The sequence below is a fragment of the Hippopotamus amphibius genome, chromosome 6 (genome assembly GCF_030028045.1).
Source record: "Hippopotamus amphibius kiboko isolate mHipAmp2 chromosome 6, mHipAmp2.hap2, whole genome shotgun sequence".
NCBI classification, from domain to species: domain Eukaryota; kingdom Metazoa; phylum Chordata; class Mammalia; order Artiodactyla; family Hippopotamidae; genus Hippopotamus; species Hippopotamus amphibius.
In genome coordinates, this window is record NC_080191.1 from 162151388 (window position 1) to 162176363 (window position 24976).

Sequence of the window (24976 nt, forward strand, 5' to 3'; positions counted from 1 at the left end):
CCATGGGGTATTCTTCCCAGCTTAGAGAGAAGGGGCTTGTTGTTCGGCAACTTCCTCAAGGTCACCCAACTAGGAAATGGCAGCACGGGGATTTGAGATTGTGCTGGTGATTAAGATACTGTCTCTCAGCTCTAAATGTACCCTTCTATACTCTGTGATGCTGCAAATGAGACTCTGAGTTGGCAAGTCCGCTTTGTCAGGGGCGTTCCTGAAAATAGGAGGCACTTCCAGGAGGGCTTGCCATTACTGTTGGCATCACGCTAGCAATGGTTCCTCACCCCCAGCAGTGGCTGCTGGTTCCAGCCATTGTCCTTAGCACCATCAGCACAGGACCTCTTCTGCAGAGTCTGAATTCCTGCTTCACAGGGCTGCTGTTCAAGCTTCTAGATTCTGTAACTCCAAACTCTTCTCTTTGTTCCTTCAGCCCCAGCAGTGGTGGTTTCTTCCTGCAAGTGCTGTCTCTATTATCTCAGCATCCCCCTTTACTTCTCCAGTCCTCCGATATCCTATATTAAATTCTCTCTGATATAACAACTAGTCTGGTTTCTGTTTTCCCATCTGGATCCTGACAGATACAGGGCTTGCAGTACTGATTAAGCCTGCCTGTTTACTTGTGCCACCTTGGAACTAGTTTTGACTTAGCTGTTTTAGGCTAAGGAGGCAGGTGAGGAATCACACAGACAGGGTCAGCTGGCTCAGTGGGCACCAGAGCCCGATCACTGCTGGAGAAGAAGGTGCTATAGAGGCACCAGGTGCCCAGCAGAGGTGGAATCACGGGTGGGGGCAGTACCTTCCTGCAGTGGCTGCTGGGGCAGACAGATGGGCATCACGAAGTCATTCAGCACTGGGCTCTTTGCCAGCTCCACCAGAGCCACATCATTCTCAAACGTGTTGGGGTTATACAGGGGATGGAGGAAGATTTGTTTGATGCCAAGACTCTGTTCGTTCTCATCTGACTGGTGCCTCCAATGCTTGCCTGGGCAGGAAGAAGGCGTGTGAGGCATGAGGGCAATGGAAGCTTAGAGGATAAGATCACACCTTGTTCCCTGTCAGCCCCTGTCCATCCAGCCCATGTTTCCAGGCTTAACCCTTATACTGCCCTTTATCTACCTTCTCCAAGCCATCCCATTCTACATGCCCTGCTCCATGTATTCTCAAGGGCTCCGACCTCTGTCTTTCTTCATGATCTGATCCCATTGCCTTGTAATATTCATTCCAGTGCCCATTGCCATATGCCCAAACCATCATCACCCTTCCTTGCCCGGGTCATGTATTGCCTCCTCCGTGAAACCTCTCAGATTCTTGAGTTAGATTCTTCAGTTAGAAGTCTCTGTCCTATGAACTCCCAAACACTTTATCTGTTCCTCTCCTATAGAACTTACTGTTTCCTACTTTATATTAAAGGTCTCTTTGCTCATATTTTATTCCTTTATTAGACTATAAGTCCTTGTGGGCAGGAACTTGTGTTGTTAGATCCTGGGATAGTGTCAGGACATAGATATGTGGTGAACTACACTGAATCAGCCAGTGGTCTTGATTTTACAAAGGGGAGGAGAAACTTGGGTTGTTGCTGTATGATCCACTGGAAACCACAGATTCACAGAAACCTGAGGCATCTTTGGAAATTATCCAGATGGGGCTCTTTATGATAAAAACTGCACCTCACCTTCAATAACCTGCTCATGGTCCCATCATCTAAGAGTCACAGCCTTGGACTTAGATGCAGTTCCCTGGACTCCAGTCCTGACTTGTCCTTCATCCCAGGCACCTTCCCTGATGACTGATTGAATACGTGGACACACCCCACCCCCAGAACCACAGCTGGCGTCAGAAATCAGCTTGCCCCGCACTCACCCATGATGATTTTGAAGGCAGAGGGGCTGAGCAAGTGCAAGTCACGAAAGGTTGCGTCCTCTGCATCCAGCAATTCGTGGAGGCAGTGAGCCGCGGTCACTATCCATTTGGAGCCTGAGAACAGATTGTACGCATACACTGTCCTCATGGTCCCAACCTGCTTCCCACTGCCTCCAGCTGAGGGCGTTCACACCCCTCCTCTCCTTGGCGCCCCTCTCCCTTGCATTTCACAGCCCCAAGTCAGAAACTCATATGATCCCAGTCTGAAGATGAGCAGTGGCATCTGTGATTTCATCTGCCTTTTCCAACCGAGGCCCAAACTGCACGTTTTAAAGATGATTGCAGGTCTCCCTTAAATCCATGGGCTTGGCGAGCTCCAGACAGCCCAAGGTGTCCACAAAAAAAACTTCTTGCTCACTGGCCACCCCTCAGGCCTTGCTACTCAAGGTGTGGTCCCTGGACCAGTAGCAGCGGCCTCACCCGGGAGATTCTTGGAAATGCAGACTCTGAGGCCCCACCTCAGGTTCACCGAATCAGAGTCTGCACTCAGTAGGAAAATCTGAGGATTTTCATAAGCTCTCCGGGTAACTTCTGTGCGTATTAAAGTTTGAAAAGCACTGCCATACATGGTTCTTCTCAACTTTGGGTGCACATTTAGAATCACCTGGGGAATCAAAAATAGCCAAACAAATAAATCCCTCCCAAAAGTGCCTGGGCCTGAAGCCAGACCATCTAAGTCATGGGAGTGAGGTCCAGGTACAAATACACTTTAAAGGAGCCCCAGATGCTTCTACTGCCACAAGGGCTGAGAACGGCGGCTCTGATCCAAACCTCTCCTTTTACAGATATGGATTCTTAGGCCTGGAGGAGAGCAGGGATGGCAGGGCAACACTGCAGGTTGGTGGCAGGGCCAGGGCCAGACCCTGGTCTCCTGATGGTCAGCCTAGCACACCTCTTATATGTAGGCTGTCTTTTCCCCTTGACGGACAGATTCCCGCCCTTTGCTTAATACAGGGTCAGGTTCATCCTTAAGGTGGAACAGATGACAAACACATAAATAGCTGAGCCCAGAGACATCCTGGGATCAGCCAAGCAGAAAGGAAGGCCCCAGGGCTTTGGGAAGGAGGTATCAGGGCAGAGTTCAGAGTCCAGGGCAGAGGTCCCTTTCAGGAGCAGGTCCCAGCTCCACTTGGCCCTCTCAGGAGCAGCTATGTGCTCTGGCTACTGGCTTCTGGATAGAGCTCCACGGAGTCCACCTTCTTTTTCCCCTGATGGCATTTTTGATTCCTGTCCATAGCCAGGGACTGTTGGCTAATTTTCCGGGTGGATAAAGCGGGATAAGGTACCCAGATTAGGGAGCCTGCCTTGGAGCAAGGCTCTGGGCCATTTCGATGAATATAGGGTATGCAGTGGTGAGTCCAAAGACATGGCTTTGCCTCCCGGCTTTGCAAATACCGAGCCCTTGAGCCAGGATCCATCTGCCCAGGCTTCAGGGTGGGCACTGAATAGGTGCGTTCCCTCTTTCTGTCCCTCAGGTCCTTCCCTGCTTCCTCCGCCCTCTCTCGCCTTTCCCTTCTGCTATAAAACTAGAACAGGAGGCGGGGAGAGATTCTAGACAAGGAGAGCTGTGGGGAGGGCTAAGTATCTGCCTCGTTTCTCTCCCTCGTCCGCTGTCCTTGTTCTGAGGCTGATGACTTCTCTCCCCACTAGTGCACTAGAGTCGCCTCGTTGGACTCGTGGCTTCCAGATTCACCCTTCTTTCAACCCACGCTGACCCAGGAGACACCTTTCCAGAACATGCTTGTCAACCTGGAGCAGCATTCAGGATAAAAATAAGTTCCCAAGCATGGCATTCAAGGCTTTATAAAGCTGCCTTCTCTGGGTGGGTTTCCTGGTTTTCCCTGGTCCCACAGCACCGGCACAGCCTGACTTTAAGCCGCATGTAAGTACCTTGTGTTGTAATCCATGTTTAAGGGTCTGACTCCCTAACCCTTCTTAGTGCCAGAGAGGCTGACCAGGGCTCGGGTGGTGTTGTTGGCTGAAGGAGCCAGCTAGAGCAGAACACGTCTCCTGGCACCAGCTAAGGGCTCTTCTACCACGTTGTACTTCTGGGCCCTGCTACTAGCGTGGAAGATTCTCAGTAAAGAAATCTTGCCAGTCTCCATGAAGAGGGTCAGGTCCCTTCCCTTCTACCGTACCCTCTATTCCTGGGTCCCCCCCCCCCACCACCCCGCTTCCACCTTCTCCTTACCTAAAAGGGAGCCCCCGCAGAAGGGCTGCCCATTCAGGTGTGACAGCATGGCAATCCAAGGGGTGGTGCCCTTCTGGGCCTGGTGTCCACTGATGATCCTGGCAATCAGATTCCGGGAGAATCTGGGGATCCCACACACTGCAGCCAAGGGAGGGAGGACAGATCACACTCTGGGCTCCACCTTGCCCTTTGCCAGAGCTGCTAGCTCATCACCCTCTGTTAAGAGCCTCTGTTATTTTTGGTTTCTCATCATCCATTGCTCCTTTCAGTACCAGCACCCCAATTTTCCTCTGGGGTCCACTCCTTCTCCATTTCTTGTCCATATAGCCTGAGTTGCAATGATCTTACCTCTGGCTCTAGGGGTAGGAGTGGGACCCAGATCTGACTAATGAAAGCCTCTTACACACTGGTCACAGTGATTGCTTAGAGCTGGGAATGTAACCTTTTCATTGGCCAGGCCAATGAAAGCCTGCCTTGGGAATTTTGCTAGAAGGTCCTTCTCTGCTGGGGTTGCTAAGCTGCTGCTATCAGCCCAGATCTGCCAACGATCACTTCATGGAAACTTTGTAAAAAAAAAGTTGCTACTAACAGAAAAAACAAAAACAACAAACAAACATCTAAAAAAAATCCTCCTCTCCATCTGCTCCCTCTGTAAACTTCCTTCTCTTCAAGAACTAATTCTGAGCTCTGGATCCCTTCACTCCCAAACTCTTAGGGACCTGGTTTTGAGGATTCGTACCCCTCTCTTCTATCTTGCATCTCTCCTTTGTCTATGCCTCCAAAACATGATCAAGACCTCTCATCCTGAAGAGCAAATTTCCACTTTCCCTGCTTCCCATTCATGCCACAGTCTCTCCCTCTTCTCTCTTCCACAGTCAAGCTTCTGGAAAGCAGAGTCAACACCCAGTATCCATATCCTTCCCTGTCCTTTGGAGGAGGCTTCAAAAGAAGAAAGTGCCACGCTCTGCACAAACTTGGACATAAAGTGGCCCTTTGAATATTTAATAGATCTGTAATCATACATGGAGATATTGAATAGAATGGCTCTGGGCCCATAACTGGAACTTCAATGGTGATATTTACATGTGTAGGAGAACGCTACTTTTGAAATTTTATCTCACGTATTATTCACTCTAGGAATTCTCCTTGCCTTGTGGCTGCCCACTGTTAAAACTGGAGCATCTGTTGTTTTAGGTGAGGCTAGATACAGATTTGACTTTTGAAAGAGCAAAGCAGAAGCCAAAGTCTGGAAACACAAACTCATTTGAAGAGTCAGACTGTGATAAGAATAAGAGATTTGTAGGTTTCAATGAAGCAAAACCTGGAGAACTGAGCATAAAAGCCACAGAGAAGGGAGGATGTAAGGTCAGTGTGCTGCCTCTGGAAAGAGATAAAAATCTAGGAGAAGCCTGGAGAGACAAAGAGAGAGAAGGTGGGAGCTTGTGAGAGGGAGAGAGAAGGTGGAGGGGTGGAGAAAGAGGAGGAGGATTAAGGATGAGGAGGATAAAGAAAGGGGGAAGGAGAGTTGGGGACTTCAACATAAGCACATGCCTGCTCCCTGGATCCTTTCTCAGAGCTGACAGTAGAGACCGGGTCCAAGCACCCAGGAATGTCCAGCCTGGAGGTGTCCTCTGGACTGCCCTGGGTCACTTGCATTGTTGAGCACTTCATCCTTCTTGACATTTTCCCTCCTTGACTTCTGAAAGCTCTTCTCTTCTTGTGTTTCCAATTCCTACTTTTTGTCTCTTTCTTGAGGTTTCTCTCCTCTCTGTGCCTTCCATGCTGGTGTTTCCCTTTTTAGTCCTCAGCCCCCTTATCTTTTCTTTTCTTTTACAGTAGATAATGCCATCTCCTCCCATGCCGTCATACCACTTAGACCCTGATGAATCTCAGATCAGTGTCTCTAATGTGCCCTCGCCTTTGAACTCCTCCTTCCTTACATCGCCAGCTGGATTACTCATGAATGTCTCAAACACAGCAAAACCAAGTCCTGGTCTCCACCCTTCGCCGCCGGCTCCCCTTTGTTATTCCAGATGTTTATTAAAGTCTGCACGGACTGCATCCTTGTTGCCTCCCTTTTCTCCAATCCCTGTATTTAATCAGCCACTAAACTGGTAGAAAAGTCACCCAGAGAAGCAAGAGTAATGTCACAATATGCTTTCCATGCAACCTTATGAAACCTCAGAGTCTCAATATATCACAACATAAAATCCAAATATCTAGAGGAAAGTAAAAATCTGAAATATAGTAAAACACAAGACATGATAATCTTTGAAACCAGCTACAAATAAAGTGTAAAGCATAATGTAAAAAGCGTGACAGTTTCATTATGATACAAACCTAGACAAAGGCAAACTATGAGTGTACCGCGTGGGGAGACCTCACTAACAGATTAGCTTGTGTTACTCCACACCTCTGTATCTGCACTACTTCACGTGATGCCTCTACACCAAGCCCTGCCAGATACACTACTTAAGTGCTTTCAGACTCCCTCACCCCCACATCTGCAGTGTCATGTCCTAGGTCTGGGGGGTTTCCACCACCTCTCTCCGGAATGGTTGCAGTAGTTTCCCAACTGCTCTCTCTAACTTGGTCCCTAGCCCCCACCCCCACTTTCCACAGCGTGCTGCCACGCTCCGGCCTGCTGATTGAGAATTTCCCATAGGTGAGACCCAGGAATCTGCATTCCTAACAAGCACCCCAGGTGGCTCTGATATACCCCAAATCAGAGAATCATTGGTTACAGGACAGAGCACTAGTACGACCTTCGAGACTCTCTTCACCCTCCCCTTGTCCCTTCCGCCCTCACTCCACTCGGGCACACTTTCCTGCTCAATCTTTGTCCTCTCTCCCCTCCCCTCCCATCTCCCAGTGTGTCCTGTGTAATCTCTCTGCAAAGCTATCCAGATCCCCTTCAGCTGTATGAAGCCCCTCCCCCCCGCCAGCTTCCCTTACTACTGCAATCTCCACTCTTCTAATGACGTTGAACTCCCTTTGCCAGTGTGCGCCCTAGGTGCACACCATCTAGCCTTGCATGCTCATTTGAGCTCTTTGAACTCAAGGACTTAAATGATGAAACAGGCAGGCACTTCTCTGATGGAACAGGCAGCCTCCAGGAGGACACATGTGCATAGCCTCCTCATCACCCTTTCTTGGATGATGTCCAGGTGACAAAAATTGCACTCGTTCTGCCATGGGAGAGATTTTGGCTTAATGAGGGGCCAGATTTTCTTTAAAAAGCCAAAACAAACAAGCAAACAAACATTGACAACAACCAAACCCCCCAAAAGGCTGTTGGTTATCCACAGAGTTTATTTCCACTTTAGTCCCTGATGGGAGAAATAGAGTGCAGAGGCACCTTACAGAGGAGTGACGTTCGTGGCATAAAATATACAGGATACAGCATCCTCTACATGCACTGCGCTTACACATAGGAGTGTGCTTTCAGGGCCCGGCTGGAAAAGCGGATGCTTCCCAATTGCCCTCTTGGAAATTCTCTCAGGGCTTCTTTCTCTGATGGAGAGTCCTCAGGAGAATGAGCCCAGGGAGAAGGAGGACGATCAGGCCTGTGAGGGCCAGGGAGAGGCTGCTGGCACTGGAAGCACTGGCTGCTGGAGCTGGAAGGACCCTGAGGGGGATCTGATGTCTTCCTTTTACAGATGGGGAAACTGAGGCCCAGAGAGGGAAAGTGATTTGTTAAAGGTTACACAGCCAGTTGGGGGCAGAGCTGGGGCTAGAACCCAGGACTCTGGGCTCTGCATCTCTTCTCACTGCCTTTCTCGAGCAAATCCCTACTTCCTTTGACTCTGGCTCCTGGAAACCAGAGGAGTGGATCCCTCTGAATATCCATGCTGGGTGGGTTCTCTGTAGAGCTCAGACCGCAGGCACGCCGGGCAGTCTGGTGGGGTCGGGTCACTCCCATGTCTTGAGCTCACCCTTCTTCCATTTCCCTGCCCAGAGGCACAGCAGGGCACGGTGTAAGCCTTCTCTTGCTCCAAGCAATCCGGCTGAGTCTCCACACCTGGAACTGAGGCTCAGGTAGCCTTTTCAGATGACACATTTCAAGGCTGGAAGGTTGCTTCGTGTTTGTCTGGAGTGTCAGGTGTGGACACCTGTGTTGTCAGCTGGTATTCGGGAGTGACGTATGGGTCCAAGTGACATGTTCTGAGTTGACAGTAGGAAGGTGACGGGGTTGGGGAGCCTCCCACTGGTCTTCTCCTCCCCTCAGTCACCACAGAGCTTCCCAGCATTCTCTTTGTCCTTTGAAATTCCTTTATCAGGGAACAGAATGGATAAGGCTTGGAGTGCAAGAAGACTTTAGGAGAGAAAACCCAGGAACGAAAGTACTACCAGGCATTACACTCGGAGAGAGAGACCTCTGAGGTGTCATCCCTGTCTCCCCAAACCTGAGGGGTTTTCTGCTAGAAAAGGGTTTAGAATGTACCCAGAGGGCAGAGCTGGGAAAATACATGGACTCAGCTCAAGGCAAGGAAACATTTTCTAACAGTCAGGTCCAAGCTCAGTTACGCCAACAGTGGGACCATTGGGTTTGACAAATGCCTAGGAGTGAATGAGGCCCCCAGGGTAAGGATTCTGGGAGAGGAGTGGGGGGACTGGCCCCAAGTCTAGCTCCCTCATCGGACTGCAGGGGAGCGAGGCCCTACGAGGGGAAGGGACTCCCCCAGGGCCAGAGATCCAGGTCTCCTGTGTAGAGCCTTTTTCCTGTATCACGCTGCTGCCTCTTGGGGTCCCAGGGGCTGTCTTGGGAGGGTGGGAGCGGCGTCTTCCATCCCGCTGGTCTCATGAGTAACATGGAGTGTGCCTTCGCCGGGAGTGTATGGTGCAGACTCGCGCGGGCCGGGCAGGGCAGGCACCCCGAGGAAGCCAGGCAGCTCACCGCTCCACCTGGAGCTCCCCCAAGCCCCACGGGGAGCCCATCTGCTCCCACACCCAGTCCACGTAGTTGGAGACCTTGGTGTAGACCCCATACACCTGCTTGCTGCCACATTCTTCGGGGCCCCCCCAGGACACCAGGCCTTGGGCCACCCAGCGCTGGCTCGAGTCATCGAGGATGACGAAGGCCCCACCGCTGTCTCCCAGGCACGTGTCCTTGCCGCCCTCATAGTAGCCGGCGCAGAACATGTTCTCTGTGACGCTGTAGTTGCCAGACCGGGACTCATAGCTGGTCTTGCACTCGGCGTGCGGCACCACGGGCAACTTGACGTACTGCAGGACGTCGGACAGTGTCCGCGTGCCACTGCTGATGATCTCGTCCACCGTCACGTTAGGATTGGAGATGCCCCAGCCGGCTACCAGCCCCAGCACGTGGGGCGCCGGGCCTTCAGGCTCCGGCCGCGGCAGGCAGACGGGCATGATGCGGGGCCCCAGGGGCACGGGCTCCCGCAGCTGCACCAGAGCGATGTCGTGGTTGTAGTTCTGGATGTCGAAGTCTGGGTGGAGCACCACGCGGGCTGCCGAGCTGTTGACGGCCCCCGACTTGTCCCGCACGTCATGCAGGCCCAGGTAGACGGTGACGTGCTCCTTGGAGACGGGTGTCACGGTGTTGTCTCTGCGCTGGGAGCGCAGCACGTGGGCTGCTGTGAGGATCCAGGACTCGGAGAGCAGGGCCCCGCTCCCGAACCACTTGTCGTTGGGCACCCTCGAGGTGTCCTCCACTACGATCAGGGCCTGCCACGGGAAGAGGCCAGGCTCGGCGTTCCGGCCCCCAATGATCCGCTTGACCAGGTTTGGCAGGGAGCGGGAGGGCTGCCCGCACGCTGTAAGGAAAAAGAGGGAGTGGGGACAAGAGATGGAGACTGGTCAGGTCAGCCAGGTGAAAAGAGCCTCTGAAAGAAATTCATATCTCGCCCATTGTAGATTTTGCCACCACGGACGCTGCTCTACATCACGGGGCCATGCTAGCCTGGGAGAGCTCTGAGTGGGGTCATCTTTGGCCTAAGCCTTTCTAGTCTGGTCCATCTGTAGTCTGCCCCTTCTGTAGCCAGGGCCATCTATGGACCAGACCATTTTATATGTGGGCCTTCACCACCCTGAACACCCTGAACCACTCCAGCCAAGATCACTTGTGGCCTGGAGCATCTTTAGCTAGGACTATCTCTAGTAGTGGTCACTTTGCCCCTTTCTTCCCTAGAAAGGCATCTCAGAACCCAGATGTGGTCCATGCTTTGGGCACTAAGAAAACTTCTAAAAACCACAGGTCAATGGCTTTGAGAGATGGAAGGAAATCAAAAGACTGTCTAGCAGGTCACAACAAACACTGGATTGGGAACTGAGACACCTAGAGCCTTTATCTGGCTTTTCTCTCCTCTGTCCTGTGTGACTCTAGGTAAGTAAATTTCCTTCTCTGGATTTCAAGTTTTGATCTGTTAAATCAGACAGTTGGTCAAGATGATCTCCAAGGATCCTTTAAATTCCAAATTCCTTTGATTTTATTTCATTTGCCCTGGCCACTCCCATTTTATAGGTGAGTAAAACTCTCCAGAGGTTAAATGACTAGCCCAAGGTCACATGGCTATTAAGTTGAGTAGCAAGGGCTTAACTAGATTCTAAGATGAGTGTTTTGTCCTGTATCCCACAATGCCTCATTACATATGAAGACCACGGTCATGGGCCCTGTAACCGTTTCCTCTCTGGCCTAAAGGACACTTGCTATGAAGGGATGCCCAGGGCATCCACAGTGAGGGAAAGGTGGCATAATCTACATGCAATGATGCATGGGCTCTGCTCTGAGCCACCCATCATTGCACCCGGGAACCCAGTAGTACCTGCAGGGGGAGAAGAAAGGTCTGATCAAACTTCGTTGCACCAAGTGGTCCCCCGAGCACACACATGCAGCACCAGCCTCCTGCAGCCACGCACCTTTGGCCCGTGAACAGAGGGGCTTCAGTACCAGCCCCCCGCTGGCTAAGAACAGGCTCACAAAGGCCCCACCCAGCAGGGTGCTTAAGTCTGCAGGGTAAGCCTGATATGAGCGTGCACCTCCTCTTGGTTGCAAGTTGCCAGACTACACCCCATGGCCCTGCATACTTTCAGCAATCCTTTAAAGACCAAGGAGCATTTGAGTTTTCTTGGCAACTTCGAGAGGTCAGGCTTCCAGCAACCTAATGCTTTTCAGATGCTCCTCTTCCGGATGCCTTATGTGATCCTGAGGCACCCTGCTGTTCACCCCAGGCCAGATGTGAGCTGGTTTTTGCTAATTGTCTGTGGCCTGGCCTTTCAGAGTTGAAGGCCAGACTCCCAATTACAAGCGGCAGCCTACAAAGTGACATCTCGAGGCAGGTCTGTGACTGGCCCTGCACGACAACACATTGAGTGTGGAAAGGCCCTCAGCAGATGAGGGACATGTCTGTGGCTCAGTCCATGGTCATAGCAAAGCCAGAGCTGAATGGTGCCTTTTTCCAACCAAGGTGCCAGTGGTATACCCCAGGGCACAGAATATCTGAGCTGGAGAAGCTTGGAGAACAGCTAACTTACAGATGGAGAAATTGAAGTTCAGAGAAGGCAAGTGACATACTCAAAGTCATTAGTGGCAGAGCCAGCAGTGGAGCCCATTTCTTTTGACTCTAGCTTCATTTTTTTCCACCAAAGCCTGTTTTTCTTCTTGAAATGCTCTTGTCCTTTCAAGAGGCTGAATGATGCAGCAAGCCTTTTAGAGCGCTCATTGAAATGGGGCCGTTCTTTTGGGCTGCTACCATTCTCCATCCAGTCTTTCCTGGGGCAAAGGAATTGCCTTGAAATACTAGGGCTTCAGCTGTGCTGAAGTCAGATCTAGGCTCTAGAAGACTGGGGGTACTGTGGGAGGGCCCTAAAAACAAAAATGTGATATTCTAGAATTCTGGGTTCATGAGGATGGCAGAGTCAAGAGTTCAGCATTGCTTGTGTTGACATCAAAAGCCTTAGTTCTGCTTCCACCATTTTGTAGGTAACCTTGGAAGAATCATTACACCTCCCTTAGCTTTCTTATGTGTAAAATAGGGGACAAATAATATTTTCTTAACAGTTTCCTTGGAGTGGTGGGTATTACAATGCCAGATGAAATGGCTTTCTCCATTCTGTCTTGCCTTGGGTTCAATCTCGGTGTTTTAGGAGGAGAGAATTTAGAATTATCTGGACTTGTTCAATGATACAGAATGTTAATACCAGGTTTTAAAAGAATTTCATGACTCATTGTATCCAAGATGCTTTGTATAAATCTCGGGAATGATGACCACTGAGTCATAGAATGTCGTGGATCACCTGGTTCTGCTCCCTCACTTCTGAGGTATGAAATCCTAGCCCCAAAGAGGTGATGTTACTTACTAAGGACTGCGATTAGGAAAAGACAACCAGGACTAGGACCTGGGCCGCTGACTCCCAGCTCAGTGCCTTGTCTCCTTCTAGGTGTCACAACGTGGCTGCCCAGGATGGAATCCATCTGCAGTGTCATTTTCTTTGGCTCACATACTACTTGTATTTTAGCAAAATGGGGATCTGACCTCCAGTTTGCCACCGCTCCACTACTCCCCATCTTCTCTGAGGCTTCCCCAGCTGGACCCTTGGGTGTGCTCCTGGGTAAGCCTAACTGAGATGATGGGGATCAGAAGAGTGTGGATGGGTTGACCTTTCCCCTTTTCCAGCTCCTCATGAATTCTTTGCGTTTTCTTAGAACTAAAGTTCCCCTCAGCGAAGTCTTCCAAACCAGTCTTCATCCCTCTGCTCCCAGACAACCGCATGCAGGGACTTCTTTCTTCTCTGGGATCTCGTAGCAGCTGTGATGGCCAAAGCTGATGCCCAAATGCTAACACTTTCTTCAGTTCTCAAGGATAATGATAGCTCCATAGCCTTTCCACTTTAATGTCTAAATCTAACAACTAGAAGCCAACTGAGTGCCTATTAAAGTTTACTAAAATGCACCGTTCAAATAATACACTATATCAGTTTACCCAACACTAGTTCAGTAAAATACGAATGCTGCCCAACACTTAACCATACCTCACCGCTACTGAATGAAGAAATCAACACTGCTCCTCAGTGGCATCTTGAATGATTACATCTTTCAATCACTGCTACTCTTATTTCTTTTCTAAGTGTAAATTTCCGTGGTGTGACCATTAAATTTAATTTTTGTGGGTTATTTATTTAACCAAAAGGTGTGCATTTGGGGCTATAATTTTCTAAGTCACTGTGAATATGTGTGTATACCATGACTGTCATGTAGATCATCCATGCTTCTAATGCTAACGTAAATATCCGTTAAATATCCCCCGCATGTGTGTGCACAGGGACACTCCCTGTTACCAGCATATTCCGTGTTCATTTTAAAGTGGGGACAGTAGGCAAGCTAGGGGGAGGCAGCAGTCACTACGACTTGAACACACTGCTTTGGAAGGATGTGTTGCTCTGTCCTATGGCCATTTGGTATTTGTCTGATTTGCACCTCCTCTACAACACAGGAAGGGCTTGAGGATGGGGTGCCCACTTTCTCACTTTTCCTGGTGCACAGCCGGCGCAAACACCAACAGTGTGGGGTGAAAAACCTGGTGGCAAGGGAGCAGAACTGCAGAGAGAGGAGGCAGCAAGGCTCCTGGTGTGATAGAACAGGTTGAAGGTAGAGGCTGGTTGGTCTGAGAAAATGTGGGGCTAGGTTTTTCTGACCTTTAACTTTCTGAAGATATCTCTTAAAAATCAATCAAAGCATCTTGCCCCCTGCCTCCCCCCCACCGACAGCCAGAGCATCTGTGGCCTGAGGGCCTTGCATGGGAGACCTTGAAGCAGAGAACTTGAGGGTGAGGTACCTGGCAGGCAGGTGGGCTGGCTTCTCCCCAGGACTTCATTCATCCAGACTCCTTGGGCAGAACAGGTATATACACCTGGGGAAGGGAGAAAAGGTTGAAGAAGAAGAACATCGTTGAGTTATAGCACATGGAAAATAGATCCGGGCTCTTCACTCCTCTGCTGGGGATCACTGCACGTCTTCCAGAGAGTCTTCCTGATCCCATTCTTTCTGAGCCAGTCCTGTCTGCAACTTGAAGCATCTTTCTAAAAATGGGAATCTGACCTCCTCCTGTCCCTGCTCAAAATCAAAAGACCCCCCCCACTGGCCTCAAAAATAAACATCATGCTCTTCAGTATGGTGGCCAAGGTGCTGAGCAGTCTGACTCCTGTCTGTCGGGGCCCCGCCCAGGCCCTGGAAAGTGCTGCTCATCATTCGTCGCACAGCTCTCTGTGGTGCACTTGCCCTGCCCCCGCTTCTCCACGTAATAAACCCTTGCATGGACCACACTCGTGCGCACCATCTCATGAGGCTTACGCTAGCCCTGTGAGCTCTATCACTATTCCCCTTCTGGAGGGAGGACTTGGAGGCTTTGAGAAATCAGGAGAATTTTATTAGTGCTAGTCTGTGATGGAGGCAGAACTGACTGGCCTTCACATCTCCTTGGGGGTTCCTTCCCTGCCAGGGGCTGTGAGTGTGTCTGTGTGGGTACTGCGATGCCATGCAGCTTAACTTGTGGGGAGCAGACCTGAGGCAGGAGAGGTGAGACAGGTCTCCAAGGGTTCCTCCTCCCAATTCCTCCCAAACTGTGGCCAACGGGATGGCTGTTTCAGCTCCCAGCCTAACCCTGGGACCCAGAGTGTGTGAGGAGGGAGTGGGCTGGTTTAGCACAGAAGGCTCACCTGTGATACTGTGTAGCATCTTGTAGTAGGGCTGCCGGCAGGAGTATCTGATCTCAGATTTGTATGTGGTAAGGTTGTTCCTGGTGGAAAAGGTGAGCAGCCCGTTTTCCAGCTCTGCTGGGGCTCCGCAGTCCGCAACTGAGAGAGAAGAGAGTGAGATCCCGCAATTACCCCTTCCTCTTCTTCTTGGGGCCATCTGGTGGGTCTGTCTCATACAGTGTGCAGGTTGTACCCTGCACACAACTCCAGAGAGCAACGCTGTAGCTTATGTGAATGGCGGCCTGCATGTGGGGTCTCTCCCGTCTACGACAGTGCTATTGTGTGGTCAACTCACCTGGCCTTGTGTCAGTTGCAGGGCAGAGGCAGGTCTGCTGAGATGCAAGCAGATCCCAGTCTTTTCCCCACCAGGGCCCCTTCCTTGACTTCCAATTCTATCGTGCAATTCTCTTATCCTCTTCTGCCCAAGCATGAAGCCCATGGCTCAGTGAGAAAATTCTGGCTCACACGAACCAAAGAAACTTCAGTTCTTCCAGCCCCGACCATATGCTGAATAAGAGCAGTTATTGTGCTTACTTTGGAGTTTGGCATAAAAAAAACCAAAAACAAACAAAAAGAAACCCAGCTCCTGCCTGAATACACAGCCCCAGCCTGCTGGCTCTCTGCAGGCACAGAAGGCAGGAGAGGGATGAGGGTGGATCTACTTTTAGACGTAGCCTCCTCGTTTTCTCTGGTTGCTGGTGGCTGGACGCTGGGACTGGCTGCAGGGCAAGACCAAAGATGCCTGCTCCTCAGAGGTGGTCTTAGGAGAGCTTACCAGTCCATCCAAATCTTAGGGGAGTTGCCAGCACGAGTCTGCCAGGAGCCAGGTCAGGGGCTGTGGACCCAATTTGTCAAAGTCCCTTCAGGGGCCTTCATTAGGGGACGGTGCTCATTTCTAAGGAAATCCTAATTCTTAGCCTCTGCCAGAACTGAAGAATCCCAGAACTTCACAGGTGGAAAGGAATCTGAAGTCAGGCAATCTACAACATCATCTCTACTTACAGATGAGCCCAGGGAGGAGACTTGACTGGTCTAAGGTCACACTGTGAGTTACAGTCAGAGAACTAGACCTGACCTTAAACTCAGTGTCCTTTTAAGTAAACCAGACTGATGGTTCTTAGGATGTGTTTCCTCGTGAAAATGGCCTATAATCAATACTAGCTGGTTAATGGTGGATATTAGCTGTCCATCTTCTGATAATTTCAAAGGATTGCATCCTAAAGCCAGAGTTTCCCTCCTGAATTTTACCTGCTCACCTTGGGAAACAGAGACAGGGGCAATTGACCCCTGAGAAACTACTCAGAAATTGTGATTTTTGACTTCAGGACTCCAAGTTTATCTTGTTTGATTGAACAGAGAGTTATCTAACTTAAAATATAGGTGATTCTAAGACCCTCCAGGGTGGAGGAGAGGGATGAAGGAGGAGAGTAAGTGCAGATGGGTACCTCCTATCCACCAGGAAGGCAAATGCCAAGAGAACCGCTTAGTGTTGTTTCCTGGCCTCCAACCCTCCTGGACAAATCGCTCCCGTTTGTTTTCATCTCCCAAAAGTAGAGACACCCTTCTCCTCTGGGGGGAAGGTATAAGGTCGGCACTACGATGACAAGAGGCAATAATATTTACTATCTAAAACTATAAACAATTTTAAATGTATTTTCCTACTGAGTCTCAAAGCAGATTTTTCTTCCTTTTTTAGGAAATACCATTGATGAGTGCCCGGATCTTTGTGCTACTCTTGTCTCTCTTAACTTCGGTCTGGCAGTTTATTTTGCCCAAATTATCCTCAAGACCTAATACCTAGTTCTAGGTGGAGGAATTCCAGGGTCAATCTTAGACACGGCAAGGTGGTCAGGCCATTGAGAGCCTGTAGGCAACAAGCACTGCGTACAGTGCAGAGATTGTCTGGACTGAGGGCCTGCTTTCACTTCCCTCCAGAGAAGTAACTTTGCCACTGATGAAGCTGGTCTTACAACCAGTCAGAGCGGGTGATGGATAGGGGGTCACTTCAGCTTGGGTATAGTGAGTGGGGAAGAGGTGAACCTTTTTCCCAAGTCTACAGTGGCAGGCAAAGAGCCACGTCTGTCTGGGACCTGGAGACAGGACCTCTTGGAAGGTCCTTTGAGCTCTGCCTGGCACAATCCAAGATGCTAGATCCAGACCCTGCTTCCTCACTTAGTCTATCTTCTTTGCTTGAGAAAGGGTCTCATCATTGTCTCTAAAGTGTGTCTGGCCACTTCTCTACTCTGGAATGAAAATGCTCTTCCTTTCCCCGTTTTCTTGGCCTCCCTTTCTTATCATTCTCTGGGTTGGGTGGTGCCACCCACACCCCCTCTCCACCATCACTCTTGCTGCCATTTATTTTCCTTCAGACATGTCTTTCTTGACCTGCCATCCTGAGGATACTTTGACACAGTCTCGGGGCTTCCTAGGGAACCACACACATAGGCTTACGTGACTCAGGCGCCAGGGATGCCCCTGCCCCGCCCCACCCAGCTTCATCTCCACCCCTCTCATGCTGCCCTTGTGCTCGCATCAGACCCCTCACTGTACTGCTTTCCCCACACGGGAAACCCTGCGGTTCATGCTCCAGCCCTTGATCAAACATCGCTGCTTCTTGAAAGCCTCTTCTCCTTCTTCTAATTGGAGAGGGCTTCCTCCTCACCTCTCCTTGTATGGCCCTTTATTCATTGCTCTGTGATGCAGGTACCTTATGTTGCCTTGTATTGCAATTATTTGGGTTCATGTCATCTTCTGTCTAAATTATGATCCCCTCTATCACGCTGTGCGTGTTATACTTTGTGGTCTTAAAAATATGGATTCAACTGATGCTTATCGTTAGCGATTGCCCCATCACCTCCTTGACCTAGGACGGTGCCACAGTCTCCCAACCTTTCGTTGTCCAACTTTGCAGGATTCTGCCCTCATTAAGAGGCCTTTCAATCCGCAAACAGACTGAGCAGTCACAATGTAATGCAAGGGTTCTCTCATATGTCTACCCAGGTTTTGTTCAGGCGGAAGCAGAGATTCCCAGCCTCCACAGCCCTTTCTTTATCATTATTTATGACCCAGTGGTGTCCCGTGGCACTAGAGCTGAGGACTGCTGCTTTCAAGCACGATGCCTATCTTTTGATAAACTTTAATGAGGAAATTTTCAGAGGTGCAAAATTTATACGCCCCGGAGGAGAGATCCTCTGATGGTGGAATTTCAGCCCTGTGTTAGGTACAAGGGGAAGAGAAACTTCTGGGCGGGAGAATAGGTCTAGGTTTCCTAAAAATCCATGCTATATGCGTTACTGTTAGTTTCACCTACTCATGGTTGTTAAGAAAGTAGCAATGGGTACAAATATTAAAGTCATAAAGTCACAGGCATTCTGGCCCATTTAAACGTGAAGCGTGGAGTGGAAATCAGGGCCCGCTTTGACCTGGTCCACCTAAGACCATTTGAATGTATATTGTCATGCGTCTCTAGAACCAAAGCCATTTTTCCTTTGGGAAGAGTATAATCACATAGAAGTGCTTTAAAAAAAAAAAATCCCCCCATTGTCATTTCATTATTTTCCAGCATACTGTTTGAATGATGGGTGAACCCTCAAAAGGAGAATTTTTCTCATACACGCGGCAGTTGCAACTGCTGGGGCCTGCGTTGCCTGGTTCAGCATCCATTCTAATCCGCACTGAAATGGGAAATGGAGTGTTGGCAGGAGGGGGAGGGATGGAGGAGCTCTGGGACCCAGGGCTCCTGTGAGTGGTCCATTCCTGGATGTCTGCCCTGTGTGGGGTCCCGTCATTCACTCTGCCACTTGCTCTGACTCGGGTCCGCTCTCCACATCCATTTCCGTTTCTGCCACCATGATGATCAAAGAGGGGTCAGGAGGTACAGAGGAAGGCAGCAGAGAGAAGGAGGGAAAAAGAAAAAGAAGAGAAAGAGAAAAATTAGCAGGCAAAGCAGAAACAGTTTATGCAGGAAACACAGAAACCACTCCACCAGAATTAAGAACGCATAGTGCAGGTACAGCCAGTGTGAAGGACAGCTTGGGATTGTGGAATGTGTACCATTCTAAGAATTTGCACAGTCATAAATCCTGGTTCACGGCAATGATAACATTCTGCCCCTGGAGCAAGCTTTGCATTCATCTTGTCCAAACTCTCATTTGACAGATGGCATCAGAGTGGAGCAGGACTTGTTCAGGGTCACCACAGCAAGATGGAGGCAGGGCAGGAACCACAACCCATATGCCCCCTTCCAGTTCTGGTGTAAGTTTCTTCCCTGCACATGCACACATCCTGTCTGTTCCCAGCCCCTTTCCCCACAGTTCCCGGGGACTCTCAACTTCCCAGTCTGTTTTGTCTTTTCTTCTCCGCTAGGACCCAGCACATGCCTGGGACAAAGGCGCTCGATAAATACCTACTCAGTGAACAAGCAGCAGTGCCGGGTGTATCCAAGTGGGGAGTCTAATAGTCCTGATTCAGGCTGTGCTGGGAGAACCAGGCCACATTAGGGGGAAAAAAAATTCCTCTTTTCTTTAGTACAAAGTAACAGGCATACTTTTGTATACTAGCATACGCCACATAAAATAGTACCATCAAACACATTAGTGCCTTATTCTATCAACAGTTCTGTTACAGTAAAAAGTGTGGTTTCATCAGGGAAAAGAAAAATTATTACCAACGTTTCCTACTTTCCAAGAGTATGAATGAGAGACACCAAACCTCTTCCTGTGAGGGGGTTGGGTAGGGAAAACTAATGAGCTTTTATTGAGTTCTTACTTTTTCTTGGTGCTCCAGAAGTGTGATATGTACATTAATTCAGATGACAGAAAAGTCAGGAACACAGGAAACTCAGGCCAAATGAGTATGAGTCAATTGTTCAGGGACACTGAACTGGTGGAGCCTGGGTTTGAATCTAGAACTTCCTGTCTCCAAAGCAACTGCCTGTCTTCTCTACTCACACCCTCTGCCTCCTCTTTCAGAATGCTTCCTTGCTTTGTCCCACAAAGTGCTTCACACAGAACTCAGTCACAGTACCACACATGAGCCACATGTTGGAGGAAGTGGTGGATGTGTCTACTGGCATTTGAGTTCTTTAATGTCTGGACTTTGCTTTTCCATCTGAATTCCCTACGGGTCTCTGCACAGCCATCCAGTAAGTGTCTACTGAAACTTTTTGTTGAAGCCATAAAATGACCCCTTTCCCACACTGGGCTCTCACTCCAGCCACATCATCGTATAAAAAAGAAAATTAAAAACAAGCACTTTCTGCTCCAAAATTATGCCTGAGATTTGCCTCAAGGGAGACCCACCCTGACAGTGTCCCCGTGGGGCAGTGGGAGTAGATTTGTCTGCCTACTGGACCCAAGCCATTTAGGAGAAGGGACGAGGACAGCACTCTAAAGTTTGTATGAGGTCATGAAATGGGTCTGAGCAGGAGCTACGCTAATTCTTGACTTCTCACCTCTCCATTCGAAAATAAACCCTCCTTCCCTCCCTCCCTCTCTTCTCCTTCCTTTTCTGTCACGAGGCCTCCTCTCATCACCGTTGCCACAGATAAGTTTTCTAAAATTGTGGTCCTTGCAAGTCTTGCATTGAAATCACCTGGGTAGGGGGACAAGGCGTGGTGGCTGGTGATTTGTACTTTTACAAATCTCACTAGGTGATTTATACAGACTACACTATTTCAGAACCAGTGGTATATATTCTAGAATATTAACACTAGTCCAGAATCTTTACTTTACAGCTAAGGTGAAGAATCTTGTCCATGGGCACAGCATGGGTTGGGGCAGAGCCAAGGCAAGAACTCTGAGTTGCAAGAACCAGCACAGAACTGGTCCCCTGCTTCATGTAGGTGCACTGTGCTGACAGCACAGCCCTTCCTGCACAGCCCTAGCTTACGAGCTGTCCCAGGAGACAGTGGATATGACTGATGGACATGTAAAGACTGGCAAGGTCACTGGGCTCTGGACACCCATGCCAAAACAGTTCCCTGACTTAGCAATTGCCAGAGCTAGTGTAGAACCTGGAAACAAGCTATTCCTCTAGCAAGTCTGGCAACCTGTCTGCAGGCAGAGGTAAAATTGGTATTTAGAAAGCAAACTGGGACCCACCAGGTCCTTTTGGAATCCTAACATCTTATTGCTGAAAGAAACATTAATAGACTTTTGTCCAACCCCAATGTGTCTGTGGAATTCCTGAGCCAGCCCCCTCAGAGGGCACCTGCCAGGTTTTCCCGCTTGTGTGGGCTCTGCTTGGACCCCACCAGTGCTGGGAACTCATGATCCTTATAAACAACTGACTGTGTTTTCTTACTTTTACAGGTGGGAATCTTGTTACTCCATGTCCCATCCTTCAGACACTCAATCTGGAGCGTGTCCATCTCCACGTTATCCTGGGAAGAAACATGAAGAAGGTATGGGAAGAAGGAAGAGGGGTGGGGTTTGGGGTTTTTCCCCAGTGAAACCAGCTCGAACTCCAAAGCTGGCTTTCCTCCACTGAGCTTTCCCAACTGTGGGCCTCCAAGGGCTTGAAGCTAAGGGGAAGACAGACCCTGGACTCATGGCCCCCGTTCCTACTTTGGAGAGATGCCAGGACTATGTGTAAGAAGTGGTCTGGGAGGCTGTCTCTGAAGGGAAACCTGGGCCTGTGACTCCACAGCAGCGACTCTCAACCCTGAGTGGGCAACAGCCTCCCTGAGTCCCTGAGGGCTTTTGCACAGATCACTGGGCCCCGCCCCCAGAATTTCTGAATCACTGGGTCTGGCCTGGGGACGACAATTTTGCAGTTCCAGCAGGTGATGTGCTGGTGTGGTGGGGTCCCCACTTGGATTACCATTCCTTGAGAGCAGTGGTCCACTAGCCTGGCTCACATCGGACTCACCTGGGCAACTTAACAGAAAACAGACACTGGGCCCCGCCCCAGAGATTCTGCTTTAATTGATCTTAGGTAGGGTCTGGGACGTGATTTTGTTTTAAGCTAACCGTGGGGTTCCTAGGACAACCACTGCTTCAAAGAGTGAGCAATGCCCACCTGCCACCTTTAAAATCTCTGCTTCTGTCCCAGGTTCCCCCCAAAAGCCTGATAAACTGTGTTAAGGCTGTTTGTACTGATTGTTGGGCTGAATGGATTTGATGTTTTGCTCGACTTTTGTGGCACTTTCAGAAGTGAGAGTCAGGCGTACACACTTTGAATTTTTAGAAGGCGGAAATTTCTGGTGCATCTTGGAAGTTTATGGGGAAGCTAGGAAATACTGTGGTGGGACCAGTACAAGCTCTGGAAGCCCATCTGCCCTGAGAAGCTCTGGAGAATTCCTCTGGCCTGGAGGCCCTCCCTCGCCCCGGCAGGACCCTCTACCTTCAGCACTTTGTAGCCTGTGTCACAGCTGATGAGCACCTGGTCTTTGAAGAAGTACTTGGCTTGCAAGGGCTCGATTTTCCCATGGACAGGAGGCTGCAGCTTGGAGCACTCATTCCCTGGCGGTGCGGGGCGGGGTGGGGGGAGACAATGAAAGGAGTAGGTGAGAAAACAAGGAAAAGTCTGGTCCCGAGAGGCCATTCCCTAGAATGAGGCCTGATGGAGGTGGAAATACCATAACACCATACAAAAACCATACCCTTAGGGTATGGGGCCCGAACATACCAGGCCTTAAAGAAAGCTTACTTCTGAAACTTGAGCAGGTCACTTTCCAGTGTGGACCTCTATTTCCTCATTTGTAAAATGAGGTGGCTGGTCAGATGATTTCATCAAAACTCAGAGTTGGAAAAGATATTAAATGTCACTGAATGCAACTCTTGTCTGGTGTTGCCTTTACATTTTCCATAGTAGAATTCAGACATCTATTTGCATTCCTACAGGGACAGCTCAATACCTCCCAACCTGTACCATTCATACCAGACTCCTCTGATTAAAGGGACAGAATTTTCATATTCGACTGAAATTTATACCCTTGTAATTTTTACGCAGTGGGCATAGTTTACTCTTTTGGGCCACTCATGATGACCCCACTCTTTCTTCCCAAGACCATTCTTCAAAGTGTTAGAGAGACTGTGATTATATGTCTCTGAGCCCTCTCTTCAAAGGGCTAAATTAGATAGGATTCCTATCCCTGATGTGTTTCCTGGACAAACTCTCCTTCATTAATATCCTCTTTGTGCCTCTCCCCACGAGCAGGCACTGAATGTGATGAGGTAGAGAAGACCAGGATATAGAGTCTCTGAACCTCATGTCTTGTCACTGATGTCCGTCCCCTTCTTCCCTGAGTTACTGCAGGCCCATTGGGTCAAATAGCTTCAGCAGGCTTTGGACCAGAACTGGGTGCCTTAAGGTACTGGGGCATGAGGCCTGTGGGCCTTGTCAGTCTGCGGGGCACAAGGAGGCAAACTGCCATAATGAAGCATTTTGAGCTACAGGCTCACACCCAAATTCCTGCCCTGGACTTGGGGAGGGCTGGCGCTGGAAAGGTCCTCCCCAGACCCAGTGAGGCACAGTGTGAAGGGGTGAAGGTCAGGAAACAGTTTTGTTTTTTGTTTTCTTTAATCTCCCTAGGTGATGCTGAAGTGCAGGCAGTTTTGGAATCTACGTCTAGTCCAAACCCACCATCGTTGCTGCCCTTGCCCCTATTTTACAGGTGGGAAACTGAGTCAGCAGAGAGAATTTGCCTTGGTCCCAAGCTGCTCGGTGGCAGAGCTGGGAGCCCTGCCACATCCCTGGAGGAGCCCCAGGCCTGCACCCACTCACTCCCAGACACTGCCCTGTGAGGGCTGAGCACGGAAGCCAAGTGTGACCCAGGAGCGGAGAGGCCGCGTTACCTATCGTGCTGTATGACAGCCGCCAGCCCCGGTTCTCGCCCGAGTTGTCACTGCGGAACAGGATCTGGACGCTGTGGCTCTGGGTGTTGATGGGTTCTGGGGCTTTCTCTCCACAGAAGGGCCCCAGAACTTTTGGACCGGCTTTAATCTGTGAGGGGCGAGATAGAGAAGGAGCAGGAGAGCTGCTGCAGGGATTGTCCCTACACTGCACTGGGGTTTTCTGGAAGCTTCCATGTGAGCCCATGATGGTCACTCACATTTGTAGTGGGCACTACCATTCACCAAAGGGTTCCATCTGCACTCTCCCATTTACAGTTTACAGTGATCCTGGAAGTGGACAAGGCAGGTTAATAATCCTCTGCTCAGGGATGAACACATTATGACCTGGAAAGGGGCAGAGCCCTGTCCAGGTGCACAGGACAGAAAAGGCCTCTGCTCTCAAAGACCCTGCAGTCTAGCCGGGGAAGACTAATAGATAATAAACAAAATAATTACAGGCTGTGGTAAGCGTTATAAAAGTAATCAGGATGATATACATATATAATATAAATATATGCTATATGCCTACGATTTATGCCGTAAAATCCATGTCACTTGTATAATTCATCATTAATATAATGGGTAATAACTTTAAATAGATAGTCAGGGAAGGCCTCTTTGAGGAGGTGACATTGGATTTGAAATATGTAGGATAAGCAGGAGCTTGTTATTTGAAGAGGAGGGAAGAACAATTTCCAGGTAGAGAAAACATATATAAAGTTGGAGGCCAGGGAAAGAGCCTAGCAAGTATCAAGAAGAGGAATAAAGCCAGGGGGACTGGAGCAGAGGGCATGCCCTGGCTCAGGGTTGGAAAGGCAGGCAAGGGCTGTACTGTGCTGAGGAATTTATGTTTATTCCAAGTATAATCTTGATGTAAGCTGGCTTTTATAAAGTTTACCTTGGATGCTATGAGAGAGCACACCGTGTAGAGCAAGAGTAGAAGCTAGAAAACCCACCAGGTAGCTTTGCAGTTGACCGGAAGAGATGGGGTTTGCACTCAGGTAGAGACAGTGGGGATGGAGAGAAAGGAAGAGGCACTCTGCGCTGGTCTGGATTTCCCAGATCCTAGGCGGGGGTCTTGCCTATGCCTTTAACTCCTTCTCCTTCCACCTCTGAGGACCGGCATTCCTTAACCCTCATTTGATGACGTCTATGATCCTGGGTGCATCTTCATCTTGTCACCCTTAGTGTGGCGACAGGGAAACGTGAAGCCCCAAGGGGTTGTGTGCCTGTATAAGGCTCATAGCATAGCTCCTGGGATATGATATGTGGTAGACAGAGTTCTAAGATGGTCCCCATGACCCTCACCCTGGTGTTACTT

At 49.7% G+C, this 24976-nt stretch overlaps 1 protein-coding gene across 5 annotated transcripts in view; it reads right to left on the reverse strand.

The window, feature by feature from the left end:
* MASP1 (MBL associated serine protease 1) overlaps positions 1 to 24976 on the reverse strand; it is a 62054-nt gene that overhangs the window by 7474 nt on the left and 29604 nt on the right. For 3 of the 5 annotated variants that reach the window (XR_009054278.1, XM_057738597.1, XM_057738598.1), the window contains exons 6-13: positions 23617 to 23764; positions 22163 to 22281; positions 21122 to 21200; positions 14780 to 14917; positions 13900 to 13974; positions 4106 to 4243; positions 1855 to 1968; positions 791 to 976 (exon numbers count right to left, since the gene is read on the reverse strand). Coding sequence is in view for 4 of the 5 variants with exons in the window: in XM_057738597.1 (XP_057594580.1) it covers positions 791 to 976; positions 1855 to 1968; positions 4106 to 4243; positions 13900 to 13974; positions 14780 to 14917; positions 21122 to 21200; positions 22163 to 22281; positions 23617 to 23764 (997 nt within the window). In the remaining variant the exon portion in view is untranslated. Of the gene's footprint in view, positions 1 to 790; positions 977 to 1854; positions 1969 to 4105; positions 4244 to 7399; positions 9883 to 13899; positions 13975 to 14779; positions 14918 to 18173; positions 18660 to 21121; positions 21201 to 22162; positions 22282 to 23616; positions 23765 to 24976 lie in introns of those variants that run through there. The other 2 variants (XM_057738596.1, XM_057738599.1) reach the window with 2 other exon arrangements.